Source organism: Protopterus annectens, chromosome 6.part1 (assembly GCF_019279795.1).
Source record: "Protopterus annectens isolate FY-2018-M chromosome 6.part1, PAN1.0, whole genome shotgun sequence".
Classification (NCBI taxonomy): domain Eukaryota; kingdom Metazoa; phylum Chordata; order Ceratodontiformes; family Protopteridae; genus Protopterus; species Protopterus annectens.
The window spans coordinates 464,602,002-464,621,143 of NC_056738.1; the positions used below are offsets into that span (position 1 = coordinate 464,602,002).

Below are 19,142 nucleotides of genomic sequence, written 5' to 3' on the forward strand. Positions count from 1 at the left end.
TTATCATGTTTTATCAGACAGGGTTTCTCTGAGGACAAACCCAACATTTATGCCTAAAGTGGTGTCCAGTGTGGCTCTTAACCAAACTATTCATCTGCCAACTTTTTACCCAAATCCACAGAACAAGGGGGAGAGAATTCTGCATTCTTTGGACGCACACAGACAGCTTAGATTCTACTTGGACAGAACCAAAGTTTTCAGGAAGACAGAGCAGTTACTAGTGGCATATGCTGCAGGATCACAAGGAAAGGCTATCTCAAAGCAGACTGTTTCAAAGTGGATAGGCCACTGCATTCGTTTCTGCTATTTTCACCATGGCAAGCCAGTGCCTAAGGGCATTAGGCTACATTCGACCAGAGCTGCAGCCACTTCAGCAGCCTTTCTCAGGGGAGTACCAACCAAAGACATTTTAGAGGCTGCTACTTGGAGTTCAGTGCACACCTTTACAAAGCATTATCATCTGCGACTCTACTCTAAATCCAGGGCAGGCTTTGCCACTGCAGTTCTTCAGGGCCTCATAGCCGCTTCTAGTGCTGTTTAGCTCCAGCCTCCCAACCATAGCTTTGGGACTCTACCCAAATGCAACGACTGCAACAGTGAAACACGAAGAACATAGTACAGTTGTGTACACTTACCATAAATGTAGATGTTCGAGTGCATTCACTGTTGCAGTCCAGGTTACCCACCCGCCATCCCCCTTTTTTCTGCTGGAACTTATATTTCCTTCTCTGATTTATACAACCTATGTGATGTATTTGCTTGTAGATGAAGGTAAAGTTTATATTGGTGCATGTATTTATATATATATATATATATATATATATATATATATATATATATATATATATAAATATAAATTTTGGCTACCCTTTTAGGGTGCACCTGACATCTGGGGCAAGAAAAACTGAAGAAAATGGCGTCGGCCACTTCTTTTATACCCCTGACGACCTGACGTCAGGGAAGGGCCGACAGTGGCCAACGTAGGACCCAAGACTTTGGAATTCGGGCCGACTGAGGGCAACCTGCCAGCAGGATTACCCAAATGTAATGACTGCAACAGTGAATACACTCAAACATCTACATTTATGGTAAGTGTACACAACTGTACTTTCTGTGCTCTCTTTAACACTAGGACCATTTGTTGTAGAGCTCTTATTGTAGCCAGGTGTTTTCATCTTCCATCTTCACATTCCGAAATTTCATCCATCAACCAACAATCCATAGACCTTCCAAAAAAACGATAGGATAAAGATAGAGACAGACCACACAAGGCTAAGCCTTCCGACGACTCTACCACTAAGCAGGTAGTCAGATCTCCAGAATTCAGTGAGGCACCTCCTCAGCCCCTAATGCCCTATTCGATACCTTCGCAGGCCTCTACTTCAGACCCTTTTGGAGTCCGGTATGCCGCAGAAGTTTTCTTCATCTTCCAAGCCTTTGGTTGTGTCTGCCTTGGTTGGGTCCAGAGCCGCAACGCAGGCACCAGCTTCTGAGGAGGGTTTGCGGACTGCCAAATCTAGACAAAAAACGTCTTCTCCTCCGACTGTTGTTTCTCTCTGACTGATGGAGATACTGTTAGACCTAGAGGCAAGGCCACTCCTAGGAAAACTACCTCTAGCCACCATTTCACTCCTGCTCAACCACCCTAAACTCAAATGCTTAAAATGGCAGAGGATCTTATCACCCTTATTGGGGGGTAGTCAGGCCACAGCTTCCAAAAGGAAGAGACCTCTGTCCTGAAATACTGACAGAACAGGATTCTGAGAAGTCTGATTATTCTGATTTTGAAGAGGAACAACAACCTCTGACTGTTTATGAGGATTCAGATGCAGAGAAATCCATTCCTTCAGCCTCCCCTCCAGAAGATCTTTCCTTTGGGGATACCCTCCACACCCTCGGAGAATATTTCCACTGGGAGTCCCAGGACTTGCCTCAGTCTAAGAAAAGACTAAGAGAGTTTCTAGACCTGCCCCAACACAGACCCTTGGCCATCCATCCTATCTTAGAGGTGGTTGATGATGTCTTCCATGAGTCCAGTTTAACTCCTGATGCCCTCCCACAAGCTCCCAGAAAACCTGACAGGCATTAGCGTACCAGATTCTCACAAATACCTGTACAGAAATCCTGCTGCAGACCCGGAGGTCATTACAGAGGGACTGAAAGGCTAGTTCTGCAAAGAATCCTATTCCTTTTGACAAGGACTCCAGAGCTCTGGACAGATGGGGTAAAAAAGTATACACGTCTGCACCCTTAGCTATCAGAGCACTCGGCTGTCAGTTCTACATGTTAAAATATCAACACCACACCTTGGAACTACTAAAACAAAATATTTTAACCGTTCCTGACTGTGCCAATTCGAAAGAGTTAGCAGATTTACTGCACTCTACTTGTCAAGTGGCTAAACACTCTTTGCACTGTGGATATGACGCCCTTGAAGCCTCAAGCAGGGTAGCAGTGTCAGGATCTGTCATTAAGAGACATGCATGGTTGAAGGAACAACTTCTCCCTGATCATGTCAGATCTAACTTACTTGATGCACCCTTGGATAAGGACCACTTGTTTGGAGTAAAAGGAGAAGAGGTGCTTAGAAAGATGGGAAGACAAAGCAAAATCTACGCAAACAGTAAAAGATTTTCTTCAGGTCCAACCTCCCAGTTTCAGCAGGAATTTTCCCTCAAAACACTGGTCCTTTCTTGCACCTAACAGACGGGGTCAAGATAAGTCCCACAAGGACAGACTACCCAGACTCCTATCCCAGGGACAGCAGAGAACCAAACAGTGGAACACTTCCACTCCAAAGGCAGGGAGTTCTAAGCCATCCCTCTATGGCAAAAACTATCATTGACTTCCCCTCCCCCCTCTGCCCTCTTTTCATTCACCAAAAACTAGGAGGAAGGCTCTCCCTCTGCAAAGAAAATTGGCTTTCTGTCGCAAAGGACCAATGGGTCTTAAAGATCATATTTTAGGGATACAAATTCTCCTTCAATGAGCTCCCAATTCCAGGAGGGTACCCAGACTTATCTCCAAATCAGTGGGCAGAGGCATTGAAACAAGTCCAAACTCTCATATGCCAAGGGGCAGTAGAACCTGTCCCCTCAGATCAAACAGGCAAAGTCTTTTATTACAGACTATTCCTTGTTCCCAGAAAAGAGGGTACTTGCCACCCCATACTGGATCTATCCATTCTGAACACCCTCCTGGTGGTCCCCAAATTCAAAATGCTAACTTTGCAGCAGCTGCTGCCTGTGCTGATAAAAAAATGCCTGGTTAGTTACCGTAGATCTAAAAGATGCCTACCTCCACATCCCCATAAGGGAATCCTGCAGGAAATTCCTTCGCTTCAGACAGGCTCACAACACTTTCAATTCTCTGCGCTACCCTTTGGCTTATCTACTGCTCCCAGGGTATTCACCAAATGCTTAGCCCCAACTATAGCCTTTTGCAGAATGTAAAATATACAAATTTACCCTTATCTGGAAGACTGTCTCATTCAGGCAGATTGCAAAGAAAAGCTCCTCAAGGACCTCCTCTTTGTCAAAACCTTCCTAATCTCCTTAGGGTACACCATCAACGAGAAGAAATCAAGGCAAACACCCTCCAGGAAGATCATTTTCTTGGGAGCACTGCTGGACACAATATCCCAAATGGCCTTCCTGCCCTCAGAAAAGCAGAGCTTCCTGCCCCCTATATTTTACCCAGCTGGCTTCCAGAAGTCACTTCACTGTGAGGAAGTTTCTGCAAGCCTTAGGGTACATGGCATCTTGCATCTTTCTAATTCCTCTGGCCAGGCTTCACATGAGAAAGCTTCCGCGGTACCTAAGGAACCTTTGGTGTCAGCACTCTCAGCCTCTAGAAATCTCTCTACCTCGTATCCCCTGTATAAGGGCTGTGTTTCTCTGGTGGGCAGGGGCCTGTGCGAACAAGGGTCTTCCCTTCACCCTCTGCCCAACCAGGCAGACCATTACTACAGACGCGTCAGACATGGCTTGGGGGTGCTCACCAAGAAGGCAGGTGCACCCCAGGTCTTTGGGATGACCAGCACCTTCCTTTACACATCAACCAGAAGGAAATGATGGCAGTACTAAAGGCTCTGACATCCTTCAGATCCCATCTCAAGCCAGGGGGTTCTCCTTATCAAAACAGACAATACCACAGTAATGTGGTACTTCAACAAATAGGGAGGGACCCAATTTTACCCACTGTGCAGGCTAGCCATGACCCTCTGGCTGACAGACTCTTCCATGGGACTACACCTGATAGCCCAATACCTACCAGGGATCAACAGCTCCCTGGCAGACCACTTAAGCAGAAACTTAATGGACCCCCAAGAATGGCAGCTCCAGAGAAAAATCTTTTCACAAATCACACAGGCGTGGGGGACTCCTGAGGTGGATCTCTGTGCTTCACATCTCAACCATCAGCAGGAAAAAAAGTCTGTACCAGGGAGTATCACCACCTAGCGTGGAAGGTGGATGCCTTGACCTTCCCTTGGAACACCATCTTTGTGTACACATTCCCTCCTCTGCCTCTTATTCCCAAGATACTGATTAAAATAAGGGAGGAGAGACCAAAGGCCATCCTCATTGCTCCAGATTGGCCCAGGCAACATTGATACCCCTTACTGCACATCCTAACCTTACAGCCTCCCAGGCAGCTTCCCCTGATCTCAGACCTGTTAACTCGGGGGGGGGGGATGCTGCACCCAGACTTGCAGGCTTTTAGTCTTATCAGCATGGTTAATACTCTAAAAGCTAACAAGGGGGCCCTGGTAAGCAAACAGGTCCTAGACGTTATCACAGAGGCTAGAAGGCCCAGCACCAGAAAATCTTACGCAGGAAAATGGAAGAGATTCTGCTCCTGGAGCCAGTCCAGAGGGGGCAGTACCTCATAACCTTCCATCCCTCTTATCCTGGACTACCTAGCAGAGCTACTTAATAGTGGCCTCTCCTCCTCCTCTATTAAAATCCATGCTTCAGCCATTTTCAGCTCATTTTGATACAAAATAGCCCCTTTTCAACCGTCCTTTGATTAAGCAATTTCACAGAGGGGCTTCTAATATCAGGCCTCCCAGAAGGCAACCCACTCCAGCCTGGGACCTGAATTATATTTTAGAAAAACTAACTTTACCACCCTTCGAAGCTGCTGCTTCAGCAGAACTAAGATACCTCTCCTGGAAGACTGCTTTTCTCCTAGCTATCACCTCACCCAGAAGGGTTTCAGAACTTAAGGCATTGATGGCCATTGAGTCCTTCATCATCTTCCATGCAGACAGGGCTCCCTGAGGACTTATCCCTCCTTTATGCCCGAGGTGGTATCTAATGTAACTCTCAACCAGGCCATACATCTTCTCACCTTCTTTCCTAATCTTCAAAACAAGGTGGAAAGTATTCTACACTCACTAGATGTGCACAGACAGCTCAGATAATATCTGGACCGTACTAAATCCTTCAGGAAAACAGACCAACTACTTTCCAGCTTTGCCCCAGGGACATAGGGGAAACTCATTTCCAATATAACCATTTCCAAATGGATATCACACTGTATCCTTTTCTGCTATGCATTGCATGGGAAAGTACAGTTTTGTACCTACCATAAATGTAGATGTCCGAACAGGATAGCATCTGCAGTCATAACAAATGGGTTGTCCTGTCGTCAGGCAGCCCTTTCGGGATCAAGCAAAGTCAAAGTGGGTCTGGCCTCTCGTGGTGTCAGACTTCACCCCGACGTCATCTCTGCTGGTCTTGGTATAAAAAGGCATCAGCCGCGCATTTTCCTCAGTGTTTCTCTCCCTAAGTCTATTCAAACCCATTCCACTAGGGCAGCCTCCACTTCCACAGCATTCCTCAGAGGAGTTCCCACCAGGGACATATTGGAAGTTGCCACCTGGACTTCTGTCCATACCTTTACCAGGCATTACCATCTACCTCTATTTTCGAAGGCTAGGGCAGGGTTTGCCTCTGCAGTTCTGCAGGGCTTGCTGACCCATTCATAGGTCTCTTGCTAATCCTACCACCTCTTTCCTCAGCTTTTGGAATCCTTCCTCAGGGTGATGACTGCAACAGTGAAACACAAAGAACATAGTACAGTTCCATACACTTACCATAAATGTAGATGTTCGAGTGTATTCACTGTTGCAGTCCTGGTTTCCCACCCTCCTTCCCCATTATATCTTCCTTGTTTAGGGAGACATACGTTTCTATCAGTGGCTTTTAGCCACCAGGACCACTTTACCATATTTGCTTGGGCTTTTGACTGGTTAGGGCAAGAAAAACTGATGTAATGGCGTCAGCTGCCTTCCTTTACAGCACTGACGACCTGATGTCAGACAGCAAGCGACAGCAGCAGACACAGAAAAACATTGAGTCTGGTATTCTGGCTGGCTGAATGCTACCACAGCAGGGATAACCACAGGTGATGACTGCAACAGTGAATACACTTGAACATCTACATTTATGGTAAGTGTATACAGCTGTACTTTTCTTCTAGACAGGGCTTTGGCATTTAGAATTTCTAAGAAAATTGTATTTGAATGTTTGTTTTTTCATCTGTGGTAACATATTTTAATTGAGGCCAGTTTTTGTTTGAGTACATGTATGGAAGTGTTGCTGCTGAAATTTGTAAGGATGACGACTGATTTGCAACAGATGAGTAATTTTTAATTTGTAAGGTGAATGGTGGCCACTGATGTCAGCAGGTAATAAGAAGAAGAAAGAGCGGGAGGCTGCTGAAGGTGTGTCAGATAAAATCAAAAACAGTGTAAAAGGACCAAAAACACCACCATGAACTGCAACATTCTTTAATACCAGCACAGACGTAATATGTTGAAACTGTAGACAAACGATAAAACAAAATAAGCAAGATAAAATTTCCTTTCTCTCTTTTTTTTTTTTACAATGTTAGCAGGTAATGTCAGATTTTGAAGTTTTCTGTGGAGTGGGTTGTAAGGCTCCAGTCCAGGAGTGAGAGAATGAGAGGATGTTCTTCGTGTTTCACTGTTGCAGTCATTACATTTGGGTTATCTGCCTGCAGGTAGCCCTCAGCCGGCCTGAATGTCAGTCTTGGATTCCTGCGTCGGATGCTGTCTCTTCTTCTATGACGTCAAGGGTATAAAACATGCAGCCGATGCCATTACATCAGTCTTTCTTGTTGTGCGGTGCCTGAACCAGAAGCAGTTCGCAAGTGCCAGTCGGCCGACTCCTGAAATTTTCGTTTTCGAGTTTCAGAACTGAAGTCTTCAAAAAAAGCTAAGTACCCCCTTGGGATCCTTTTTCTTGCTCTTAACCGATGTCAGTAAAAGTTAACAATTGTATTACCTGTGAAAAGCAATTACCTCATAAAGATTTTCATTCGTACTGAATTCCTTGCTTAGGCCCAGACCACAACATCCCTCACTGTCAGTTTTGTGCCTTATTCAACCCCTGGATTATTCAATGTCTGTTTCTTCTTGCAGCAAATTATTTTGGTACTCTGTTTGACTATCCAGAAATGGCTTTGGTAAGCCATCCGACTACTGACATTCCGAAAAAACGTAAAGATAAAGACAGAGACGGACCGCATAGGTCCAAAGCTGCCGACGACACTTCCGTTAAGATAGTCGCCAGTTCACCGGTACTCAGTGAGGCGCTTTTGCAGCGCCTGATATCCGCTATTTCAGATTCACAGGCCTCTACTGACACCCATTCGGAGTCAATGGTACCTGTGGATGTCTCTGCCTTGGATGGGTCCGGAGCTGCTCTGCAGGCACCGGCTTCTGAGGGTGTATTCAGGCCTACTGACTTGCACTTCAAACCGATTCCATCTTCTTCTTCAAGACCTAAAACCCGACCCACGCCTAGAAAACGGACGTCCAAACCGCATGGCCAGGCCCATATGCCTAAAAAACAAATGATAAAAATGGCTGAAGACCTTATTACTTTAATTAGGGGAAGCCAGCCTTCTCCCTCTAAGAGACCTATGACTGATTTTCCTTCTGATTCCTTCTGATTCTTTTGATCAGGAATCTGAAATTTCTGTTTCTTCTGATTACCAGGATTTGCCTTTATCTACCTATGAGGATTCTGATGCAGAGGATTCCATTCCCTCTGCTTCCCTTCCAGAAGATTTCTCTTTTGGTGAAACCTTGCACACCCTTAGGGAGCATTTCCATTGGGAAAGCCAGGATTACTCTGACTCCAAAAAGAGGCATAGGGAATTCTTACTCTTCCCTCAACACAGGCCTTTAGCTATCCCTCCTGTCTTGGACATTGTAGATGATGCCTTCTTGGAATCTAGCCTGACCCCATACAGTTTACCTCCAGCTCCCAGGAAGCCTGACCGGTATTGCAGAGTACCTGACTCTGATAAGTTCCTCTTCAAGAATCCTACTGCGGACCCATAAAACATTTCCCAAGGACATAAAGGCATTAAGGCTACTACTGCCAAAAACCCTACCCCCTCTGATAGAGATTCCAGGGCCTTGGACAGATGGGGTAAGAAGGTATATATGTCTGCTACTTTGGCCATTAGGGCCTTAAGCTGCCAGTTTCATATGTTAAAGTATCAGCAGCATATTATGGGACTACTTAAACAGAAAATTATGTTGAGTCCTGATTGTGCTGAAAGTAAAGAATTACAGGATTTAATGCATTCTGCTGAACAAGTTGGTAAACATACTTTGCAATGTGGTTTTGACTCTTTAGAAGCATCTTGCAGGGCTGCTGTCACTGGGTCTGTGCTTAGAAGGCATGCTTGGCTTAAGGAGCAAAATTTGCCAGATCATGTAGATGCTCCCTTAAACCAAGACCACCTGTTTGGCAACAAAGCAGAAGTCCTTAAAAAGATGGAGGAAAAAGCTAAATCTATGCAAACAGTTTAAGATTTCCTGCAAGCACAGCCTCCCAGATTTAGCAGGCATTGGCCTTCAAGAATTGGTCCTTTCCTTGTCTCTTCCAGGTCTTCTCAGTCCAAACCCAGGAACAGCAGACCACCTAGGCTACAGTCTCGAGGTACTCACAAACCTAAGTAGTGGGGTGCTCCCACTTCCAAAGCTGGAAGTAGTAAGGACCCCCCCCCCCCATGGAAAAATGTCACAATGACGTAACCTTAAACCTTACAAGCCCTGCTCAACTGCCTGCTCCCTTAGGGGGAAAGATCACCCTGCATGCAAAAAACTGGGAACTCATTACCCAGGACAAATAGGTTTTAAATATAGTTTTCCAAGGATACAGATTCCACTTCCACACCTTACGAAACCCAAATGGTTGGCCAGACCTACCCCCAAATCAGTGGGCAGAGGCTCAACAGTAGGTTCTCTCTCTCTTCTAAGTATCAGGGCTATTCAACCTGTCCCAGCAGAAGAAAGGGGACAAGGTTTTTACTCAAGACTTTTCCTGGTACCCAGAAAAGACAGCTCCTGGCGTCCTATCCTGGACCTCTCTAGTCTAAACACCTTTTTGGTAATCCCAAAATTCGAAATGCTAACACTTCAACAGCTGCTTCCTATGCTAGGCAAAGATGCCTGGTTGGCAATCTTAGACTTAAAGGAAGCTTACCTGCACATTCCAATAAGGGAATCTTGCAAGAAATACCTACGCATCAGAGCAGGCTCCATGCACCATCAGTTCTCTGCACTTCCCTTTGGCTTATCTACTGCGCCCAGGGCATTCACAAAGTGTCTAGCTCCCGTCATTGTATTTTGCAGGCAAAGAAATATTCAAATATACCCATACCTGGACGATTGTCTAATTCAGGCAGAAAGCCAGGACATGCTACTAAAACATCTGGCATTTGTAAAGGAACTTCTAACCTCACTGGGGTACACCATAAATGAAAAGAAATCTCATCTGGTACCCTGCCAACAAATTGTATTCCTGGGAGCAAGCTTGTTCACAACTTCCCAGATGGCTTACATCACGCCAGAGAAACAAGTTTATTTGACAGCCTCCTTTAAACTACTGGCCACAAAGACTCAGCTATCTGCAAGGAAAATCCTGCAAGCCCTGGGTTCATGGCCTCTTGCATTCTACTAATTCCTTATGCAAGACTGCATATGAGGAAACTACAATGGTATCTAAAAAGCCTATGGTGTCAACATTCTCAGGACCCGGAATCAATGATTCATATCATTCCTTGCATAAAGACAGAGTTCCTTTGGTGGGCAGAGGCCTGCTACCACAACAAGGGGCTCCCATTCACTCTACTCCCTGCCACCCAAACCCTAACAACAGACGCATCAGACCATGCATGGAGGGCTCACTTGGCAGGGCAGTGCATTCAGTGCAAATGGAAACCGAGTCAGATGCACCTGCATATCAATCAAAAGGAAATGTTAGCTGTACAGAATTCCCTGACAGCCTTCAAGGACCACTTACTTCCAGGTCAATTATTGGTAAAGACAGACAAATACCACTGTTATGTGGTACATAAACAAGCAGGGGGGAACCCACTCGTACCCTCTCTGCAGACTAGCCATGGCTCTGTGGAACACAGCCTTGAGCTACCAAGTGCACCTACAAGCTCAATTCCTGCCAGCCAAGCTAAATTCACTGGCAGACGACCTAAGCAGAAATCTCCTGGACCCACATGAGTGGAAACTGGAACCAAAGATATTCAACCTTTTCAGAAAAAAATGGTGGAATACAGAGATAGACCTGCTTGCCTCCCCTCAGAACTACCAGTTGGACAAATTCTGCACAAGGACTTCCCACAGTCAAGCTTGATAAGTGGATGCCCTGTCCTTCACCTGGGAAAGCCTCTCAGTTTATGCCTTTCCCCCTCTGCCTCTACTATCGAAAGTTCTGCTAAAGATCAAACAGGACAAACCAAGGACAATACTGATTGCACCAGACTGGCCACGCCAACACTGGTACCCCCTCTTGCGCAGTATGTCATTGCTGGACCCATGGCACCTGCCTCAGACCTCTTCCCTGCTGTCCCAGCAGGAAGGCCAGATTCTTCACCCTCAACTTCAAACCCTAAACCTTGCAGCCTGGCTAATTCCTTGAGCTCTCCAATAACATCCCTCAGTAAGCAGGTGCTAGATGTCATTCTAGAGGCAAGGAGGCCAAGTACTAGAAAATCTTATGCTGAAAAGTGGAAAAAATACTGTTTCTGGAGCCAGACTCAGGGGATGGGCACAACAGTGCCCAGCTTACTGCATATTCTTCAGTACTTAACAGAGATGCTCCACAAGGGTCTTTCCTTCTCGTCAATTAAAATTCATGCCTCTGCCATTTCAGCTCATTATAATACTGAACCACCCCTCTTCTCTCACCTCCTGCTAAAGCAATTCCTCAGAGGGGTCAAATATTTAAGACCACCCAGGAGAGCCCCTACTCCAGCCTGGGACCTTAACTTTGTATTGGAAAAGCTCACTGTACCTCCTTTTGAGCCAGCTGCAACTGCAGAGTTAAAATTCCTTTCTTGAAAAACAGCCTTCCTTCTAGCCATCACTTCAGCAAGAAGAGTGTCTGAATTACAGGCCCTCATGGCAGTGGAGCCATGCATCATCTTCCATGCAGATAGGGTGTCCCTCAGGACCAATCCTTCCTTTATGCCCAAGGTGGTGTCTAGCGTGGCCCTTAATCAGTCCATTCATTTGCCTACCTTTTTTCCAAATCCACAAAACAAAGGAGAATGAATACTGCACTCTTTGGACGTGCACAGACAACTTAGTTTTTACTTGGACAGGACTAAGCCTCTCAGAAAATCTGAACAGCTGCTAGTTGGCTTAGCTGCAGGGGCAGAGGGGAAGGCCATTTCAAAGCAAACCATTTCTAAGTGGATAGCCCATTGCATTCATTTCTGCTGTAAGCACCATGGAAAACCTACCCCACAGGGGATAAGATCACATTCCACCAGGGCTGCATCTACCTCTACAGCCTTTCTCAGATGTGTCCCTACCAGGGACATCCTAGAAGCTGCTACCTGGAGCTCTGTACATACCTTCACCAAGCATTACCACTTGCCTATTTTTTCTAAATCCAGAGTAGGTTTTGCCACTGCAGTTTTGCAGGGCTTTTAGCTGGTCCTAAGGCTCTCTAACTTCCTCCTCCCTTCCTTAGCTTTGGGAATCAACCCAAATGTAATGACTGCAACAGTGAAACATGAAGAACATAGTACAGTTGTGTACACTTACAATAAATGTAGATGTTCGAGTGTATTCACTGTTGCATTCCTGGTTACCCTCCCTCCAGCCCCCTGACTTCTCTTTGCTATACTTTTCGTCTTTTTTAGTGAATTTCAGCTTTCTGGTGTATTTGCTTTTTGTTGGAGGTGTAACCTAACATATAATTGCTTTCCATTATGGGGGCACCTGACATCTGGGGCAAGAAAAACTGATGTAATGGCATTGGTGCATGTTTTATACCCCTGATTACCTGACGTCATGGAAGAAGAGACAGCATCCGACACAGGAATCCAAGACTTTGATATTCTGGCCAGCTGAGGGCTACCTGCAGGCAGATAACCCAAATGTAATGACTGCAACAGTGAATACACTCGAACATCTATATTTATGGTAAGTGTACACAACTGTACTTTTTGTTAAAGCAGGTTGGGGCTTCAATAAGTTGTGTGCAAAGTTGTAGAGTTTCATAGAATGAGTGCTACAAAAAGTGTTGGTTGCCCAGTTAATGCTTCCTTTCAGCCGTGTATACTCTTAATGCTTCTGATAAGAAGGCAGTATATCAAAGTTGCATTTGTAGTCTCTTGATTTCCCTAATTAGGTCAGTTATAGAATGTACAGCACAAAGGCCTTTGAATGCTGAGAAATAATACATTTCAAAAAAGTTTAGGACTGCAGCTTCACAAACAAACTTTGTTAAAATAAAGTACATTTTTTTTCTTTGAAAATTATTTGCAAATGTTATGAGAATATGTTAAGGGAAAAGGCAAATAATGTTTGTAGTAGTTTATCTCATTTTTATTTTTTTGAATAATGTATTTTGGAATTTGAAAAATGTTTTGCATTTGTTTTTTTTAGGAGTCCAAGCAGCCAACATGGAGGAGATGCAATAGGTCTTCAGGTAGATTACTGGCTGGCTCAACCAACAGAGAAGAAAAAGGAAGGTGAAAAACGAGATGCAAGCTCAAAGAACACATTAAAAAGTGTCTTCCGTTCTCTGCAAGTATCCCGGCTCCCAAACAGTGGAGATATGCAACCTTCAGTAACCATGTCAATGACAGTTGTCACCAAAGAAAAAAACAAAAAAGGTACATCATTATACAGTTCTTATAGCATTAATATCTGCATTGTCTTTTGTTCTAAAAATGTATCTGTGGACTTCTGTCTTAGCCATTCAGCTTTCACTGTGTGCATTCAAACCAGAACTGCTGAGGTAGTATGGAAGCCCCATGTTCAAGGGGGTGGTGCGCATTACTGCTCTAGACCTTACACATGCATCTTTTAGCAGTATAATGTAGTTGGCCTGTAATTGTCTAAGTTCCTTTTTGTAGATACTTGATCAGCTTCATTGATAATGTCACTGGTCCATTACTAGTGGAGTCTTCACATTTGTATATAATACTCATCTTAGATTGTCCAGTATATTTGTTGCAGGTTAATCATCTTTATATGTTTGTTTATGTAACAGAAACTTCCGTCTGATAGATTGAATCTTTATAACCTTTTGTTTCAAGGTATGAGCCGTAGAGTAGTGAAGTGGCAAGAAGTCATGAAGTTAATACTGCTGCAGTGTGATTGCATGATTCTGTCCTCCTAGGCTTTACGTTGGAATAATCTTGGATCGTCTGCAAGTCTAACAAAAGATAGAGCATTCTCATGAACACAAAGCAGTGCTCCCATTACTGTACCCCAGAACTTTCTAAATGAACTGGCCATGGATTGCTCCAACCGAAGCAAGATTTGAGTGGCTGAAGTTGTACAGGATTGTGATTTAGAGAACAGGTTCATTGGTGGAGGTACCCACACAATAAAAAAAAAAGGTTAGACAGGTGATGTAAGCAGGCATTTGTTTTCTGACTTGTATGCATGAAAATTACTAAGAGTGGAGGTTCTTACAACTGCCAATTATACTAAAACATAAACAAGTAGTGCTAACAGTAGAAACTCTTTGAAAAACATCAGTAATGGTCTTCAGGGTTAGTAACTTTGGTATTTATTTAACAGAAACCCCAGGTCAAATATTAAAAGTAAACAGCTTTGCATCACATCACTTTCATAGTTCTTTATCAAAGAGAAGAATATGTAACACTTTGTGGTTCTCCTGCCTCTGGTCCAATGGCTTTTGTTTTAGAAGTGCTTTCCCTTTTAATGTTTCTGTTCCTTACTTGGCAGAGTTGAATACCAATTTAGCTACTTATCCTTGAGCCCTTCTAAGTGTTGGGCAGTTATGAGGCATGAGCCAAGTGATTTTGGATGATAGTCACTTAGCTTTTAGTGTTCCCATTCCTGATTATTTGCTTTGTTGAGTTCACCGATGTAGTAACAACAGATTTAGCCACTAAAGATAGGATTCTTATAGCAGTGGACACTTTTCTGGTAGACTTCAGTTTTAAGCTGCAATTAATTTGCTGACTACTTTAGCACAAACACTTTCATCTTCTAACCTATTAATTTCTCAATACGTGTAGAGTTTTTAATATTGTGAGAGTAACTGACTGAACTCCAAATTAAGATATAGTTAAAGCTTCTGTAATCAGTGTTGCTTCAGTCTTTGATGTTTGCCCAGAGTGCTTTACCCAGCACCCAAAATGTACCTAGAGTTTAAAGCTTGTTTGGAGGTACCTGAATTTGTGACATATTAAGTATACGTAGCATAGTAGCTGTTAGTACTACTGGAATTACCTGGGTGTCGTTCATAGTTGAGTATTAGGCTAACTGCTCTTGAGGGACATTTTAAGCCTAGACAGTTTCTCTTTTTGTGCTTGAAGTAATCTATCCCATTTGGTTATAGATTAGCCTTACCCATCCAATGGTCAATAATTATATATTTCATCTAATGAGAATAACTAGAATCATACCATAGATAATTTGAGGAGATACATGCATGGGCTAAAGTATTTAAGAGCTGCCTCTGTCCATTGGTTGTACAGGGCAGTCCTGAGGTAAATTTTCTGTGTCCCAACAGTAGCTCCAAGTTGGATAGGGATGAACTTTGTTTTATGTGGATGGGGAAGTCTGTTCCCGAGATCCAGTATCCTCTGCAACATATACCTTTCCCTCCACACCTTTCTGTGTATGATGCAGAAGAGGTTTATATCTCTAGCCTGAGTATTTCTGATGCCATTTGACTTGCTGATGTGCAGTAACTCTACCAGTATTAGGTTGGAGGATGCCTTGTATGCTGGACATAGGTCACCTCTTGTAGTCTGTAGGATACTGAGTATAGTGACAGGGCTTTGAGTTGGCCCATGTAGGACCTGTTGTTTAGCCCTTGTATGCTTTTTTAGTAAGGTATGATGTTAAGTTGTCACTCGCCTTCATTCTTGTCATATCCTTGGGCCTTCCGCGACCCCCTATCTTGCTGTGCCCTGAAGGGTCTTACTTTTCCCGCCGCAAATGCTATAAGTTTGCTCTTTTGGCGGGGGATAGGCCAGTTTCAGTTTCTTGCTTTGCCTTTTTTGTCTCTTTTTGCCCTATGAAGAGGTTTGGGTTAAAAGCAAGTAGTTTTTTTCCTCTGTTTTTTTCTATTTAGTTTAAAGTGTTTCTATTTCACCCTATTTCCCCATTTAGTTAAAAATCTTCTAGTTTTTTTTAAAATCTTTAATTTTGTTTCAGTTAATTTTTGCCCCTTCTTAATTGCACTAAGGTCTTGTGTGTGTTTGTAGGTGTGTGTGTGTTTGGGTGTGTGTTGGGTGCTGCTGAGGAAAGTCTCTTGGACTGTGTCCCAGGCGAGGACTGCAGAGTGAAGTGTGCTGTTCCTGTAGAATCTGTGCTTCTTAGACAGATTTTCCTACTGCCTGGGGCGGACTTGTGTGGACTCTGTGGCTTCTCAAGTGGGCTTGTAGAAGGAAGACTCAATAAGTCCAAAATGGCCACTCTAAGCCTTGAAGGTTCACCCACTAAAAACTTCCAGCTTCTAAAGGTCTTCTAAATTGCTCGAAGGTTCAGGCTGATGGTTCTAAGCCTTCTCGGTGGCTTCTCCGCCTTCTAAAGTAATTCGTTCCTAAATTCAGATCTGTCTACTTGATCTTTCTTCTTGGAGTAGTAGCCGACATATTATCGTACCTGAGAACGCAAGTCCATGCTCTCGGCAAGAGATGACTCTTCGAACCATCGGAGTCTCAGGGTCTTTCGCTCCCAGATCTTTCTCTGAGCTTATGGTCGGCGATCCCGATCCCTTCAGAGATCTTTGTCCGGGCTCGTCGAGTCGGCTCATCTTCGGGGTCTCCTCGTTTGTCGGGGCTGGGAGATAGGGGTTCTCTTCAAGTCGATCTTCCCTGCAAGTGTCCACGTGCTAGAGAGGGTGGTAAGCCTGCTGTTGAACTCCTGTGCACCCTTCCCCCTCCTCTTCCCCTCCCCTCAGCAGACTCGAGCTGGAGCTCCCCTCCGACTTCTGTTGCTGGAACCCCTACAGAGAGGGGAGCTGGAGCTTAGCGGGAACGCTGACGTCCTCTTGCTGGGACCACTTCATCCTCCGGCGCTCCGTTGAGAGGCTTGCTGGAGATCTCTTCCATGACCCCTTCCTGGAGGGATCCGGGCTGCCCCTCTTCGCCGGCGTCGAGGGGGCTCTGCTTCGGGGCCCGGCTCGACCCTGCGAGCCGCTCCGGCTTCGGAGTTTCCTATTCCATCGCTCCGCACCGATCCCGGCCTCGACCGAGGAGAGGAGAAGAGGCGTTCCCGGCTGAGTAGGGCCGAGGGCAGGAATATTCGAGTCCTCCAGGGAGTGCCAGGTCACCTGCGCTAGCCTGTTCCCAGCCAGCCTCTTCATCCCAGGCCCAGTGTCCCTTGCGCCCCTCTTGGCTGTAGGCGCCCTGATCCAGCCTCCCCAGCCCCTCCCCCGGATCCACTCTCCCCAGAGGGGAAACATTAGGAATATCGGGGACTTTCCTCGATTTCTCCTGATCCTGCAGAGAACCTCCTCGAGGAGTCTAGGGCGTCTGAGTCCCGACACAGATGTCCTGAGTCTACAACTCGGGGGGCCTCTGTGGAAGAGGGGAGGATGGTCATCTTTGAGCTCCTCATCCTGGAGGCTCCCTCCCCTCAGAAGCTCCGGGGATGAGCCCTCCATTGATTGAGTGGTCCCCTCTGAGGATGTCGGTATACCCTCACTTTGGGTGGGAACCTTTCCCTAGAGACCCCGGCTCGCCTTCGACGGCACAGATAAAGGCGGCAGCGCTTCCAAGGCGTGTATCAAGAGATTCTAGGGAGGTGGCGCAAAAACCATCAATTTATCCAGCGAGAAGGAGCAAGCAGTCCTCTGTGGTCCGTATGGCTGTCTAGGATCATGGTGGCGACCACCAAGAAGGGGCCAATTCGGATCCTTCCTTCCTAGGACATTTGCTCAAATGGATGACCTACTACCTAAGTCACCATACGTTTCTTCGACCTTTCTTTGGCGACCTTTGCTATCGTTAAATTCACTCAAAGCTGAATTCTCAAAAGTGGTTCACCTTAATTCTCAATCCAATCCTCAAAGTGGTCTCCTCATTTCCTCAAGATCTCCTCACAGCATGCAGCCCTGGAGCAGCTGCCATACAGGCACGGCTCATAGGCTATGAGGCCGCAAGGGAAGCAGGCACAGGGCACCTGCTTACAGGGTAGCTAACGCGCCGCTTAGGCGACCGGCTTTTGAATTTGCGTCCTCCTCAATACCCCTTGTGGGACGGCTTTTTAAGGACCTCAGGTAAAGTAAAACCTCAGGTAGTCCTGGACCCCAGGGGTCACCTCTTTTCCCCCTTGGAGTCCATTTTCAAGGGTCCATTTCCACCCCCAAGAGACAGGACAAGGGCCAGAAGGTGTGGTACCCCAGATAGGGAGGGACACAACCCAGCGCAGGCACCCTAGGGGCCAGAGCAAGAGGCAGTAACTGACAATAGCAGCTGCCCAGAGGCAGAGGGTCTGGCACAGGGGCAGAGGTGCTCAGGAAGCCTGCCCTTTCAGCCTCAGGGGTGTTGCGCCTGGCTCCTGAAGCCCCTGAGGCAGTCGGGGGAGATTTGTTAGTAGCCAGCCTGTCCCTTCCCTTCTAAAAGATAGGTACAGTAATGTGCAGTATCCCTTCACAATCCCACCAGGGTCAATAGGTTTGGTGAATTTGGCAGAACAGGAGGTTACAAAGCTCCTACAAAAGAACAGGGATTTTACAACTCAGCAGGTTAAAAAGCTCCTAACGAGCAGAAACTTTCCCCACCAAAGGGAGGGAGATCCAGGATCATACTTAAGATAAGCAATCCTAGACCTTGGGGCCGAAGAAGGCAAGATTCGGATGGTCCTAAGCTTTCTAAACATTTTTTTTTCAGGGCAAGGCGCTTCTGATGATGGACAAGACCTTCAGCATCAGTACTATCTTAAGAAAGATCCACATTGCTCCAGGATCACGGCTCAGGAGGTCACTCAAAAGATTCTAGACACCTCACTTTAACCATTCTCCACTAGGCCAGGACCAGTCATTACCATTCAGCAGCCCTGCCCTTTCACCTCTTCTGGCAGTGGTCAACTCACCCTTATTTAGTGGGACTGGCTCCTGTCCACCACCAGGCATCAGCTTCTTCAGACCAGAGAGACCACTCTGCAGCTCTCCGCCACCACCAGGCATCAGCTTCTTCGGACCAAAGACTACACGATCATGCCAATCAAAAAATTGTCTGGCTATCACCTTTCGAAAAATCCTCTTCTGCTGACGCCTTGAATCATCAACACACCACAGAATAGAAACATCACACAATTGTCCAGATCAGCCAAGAAGATTTCAGCAGATTATGATTCTCCAAAATTCATTCTTGCATTGATTCAGAAAGTTCAAGGTCTTGTGGCTCCAATTTCATTCTCTTCTTCTAGGTCTCATATTTTTTCTGACTGGCTGCAGTCCACTGGCTTGCTTCAGTTCACGTTCGTCTAGTCACAATTATGTCACAGTCTCAGTGGAAATTCTGTGCTTATCTGTCCCTCTCCAATCTTTCAAGCTGTGTCGTACAGGCCTCTCCTCCACTCCTCCTATCTTCCCCACGGATGCCTCTCTCTTTTCTCTTCGTTCCGCTCCATG

The 19,142-nt window shown here is 45.6% G+C and overlaps 1 protein-coding gene across 1 annotated transcript in view; it reads left to right on the plus strand.

The window, feature by feature from the left end:
- The window catches only part of PACS1 (phosphofurin acidic cluster sorting protein 1), a gene marked incomplete in the record, with an annotated part of 1,397,033 nt that overhangs the window by 1,188,141 nt on the left and 189,750 nt on the right, over positions 1 to 19,142 (plus strand). The window contains 1 exon segment of the mRNA XM_044075887.1: positions 12,962 to 13,191. Coding sequence (XP_043931822.1) covers positions 12,962 to 13,191 — 230 coding nt within the window.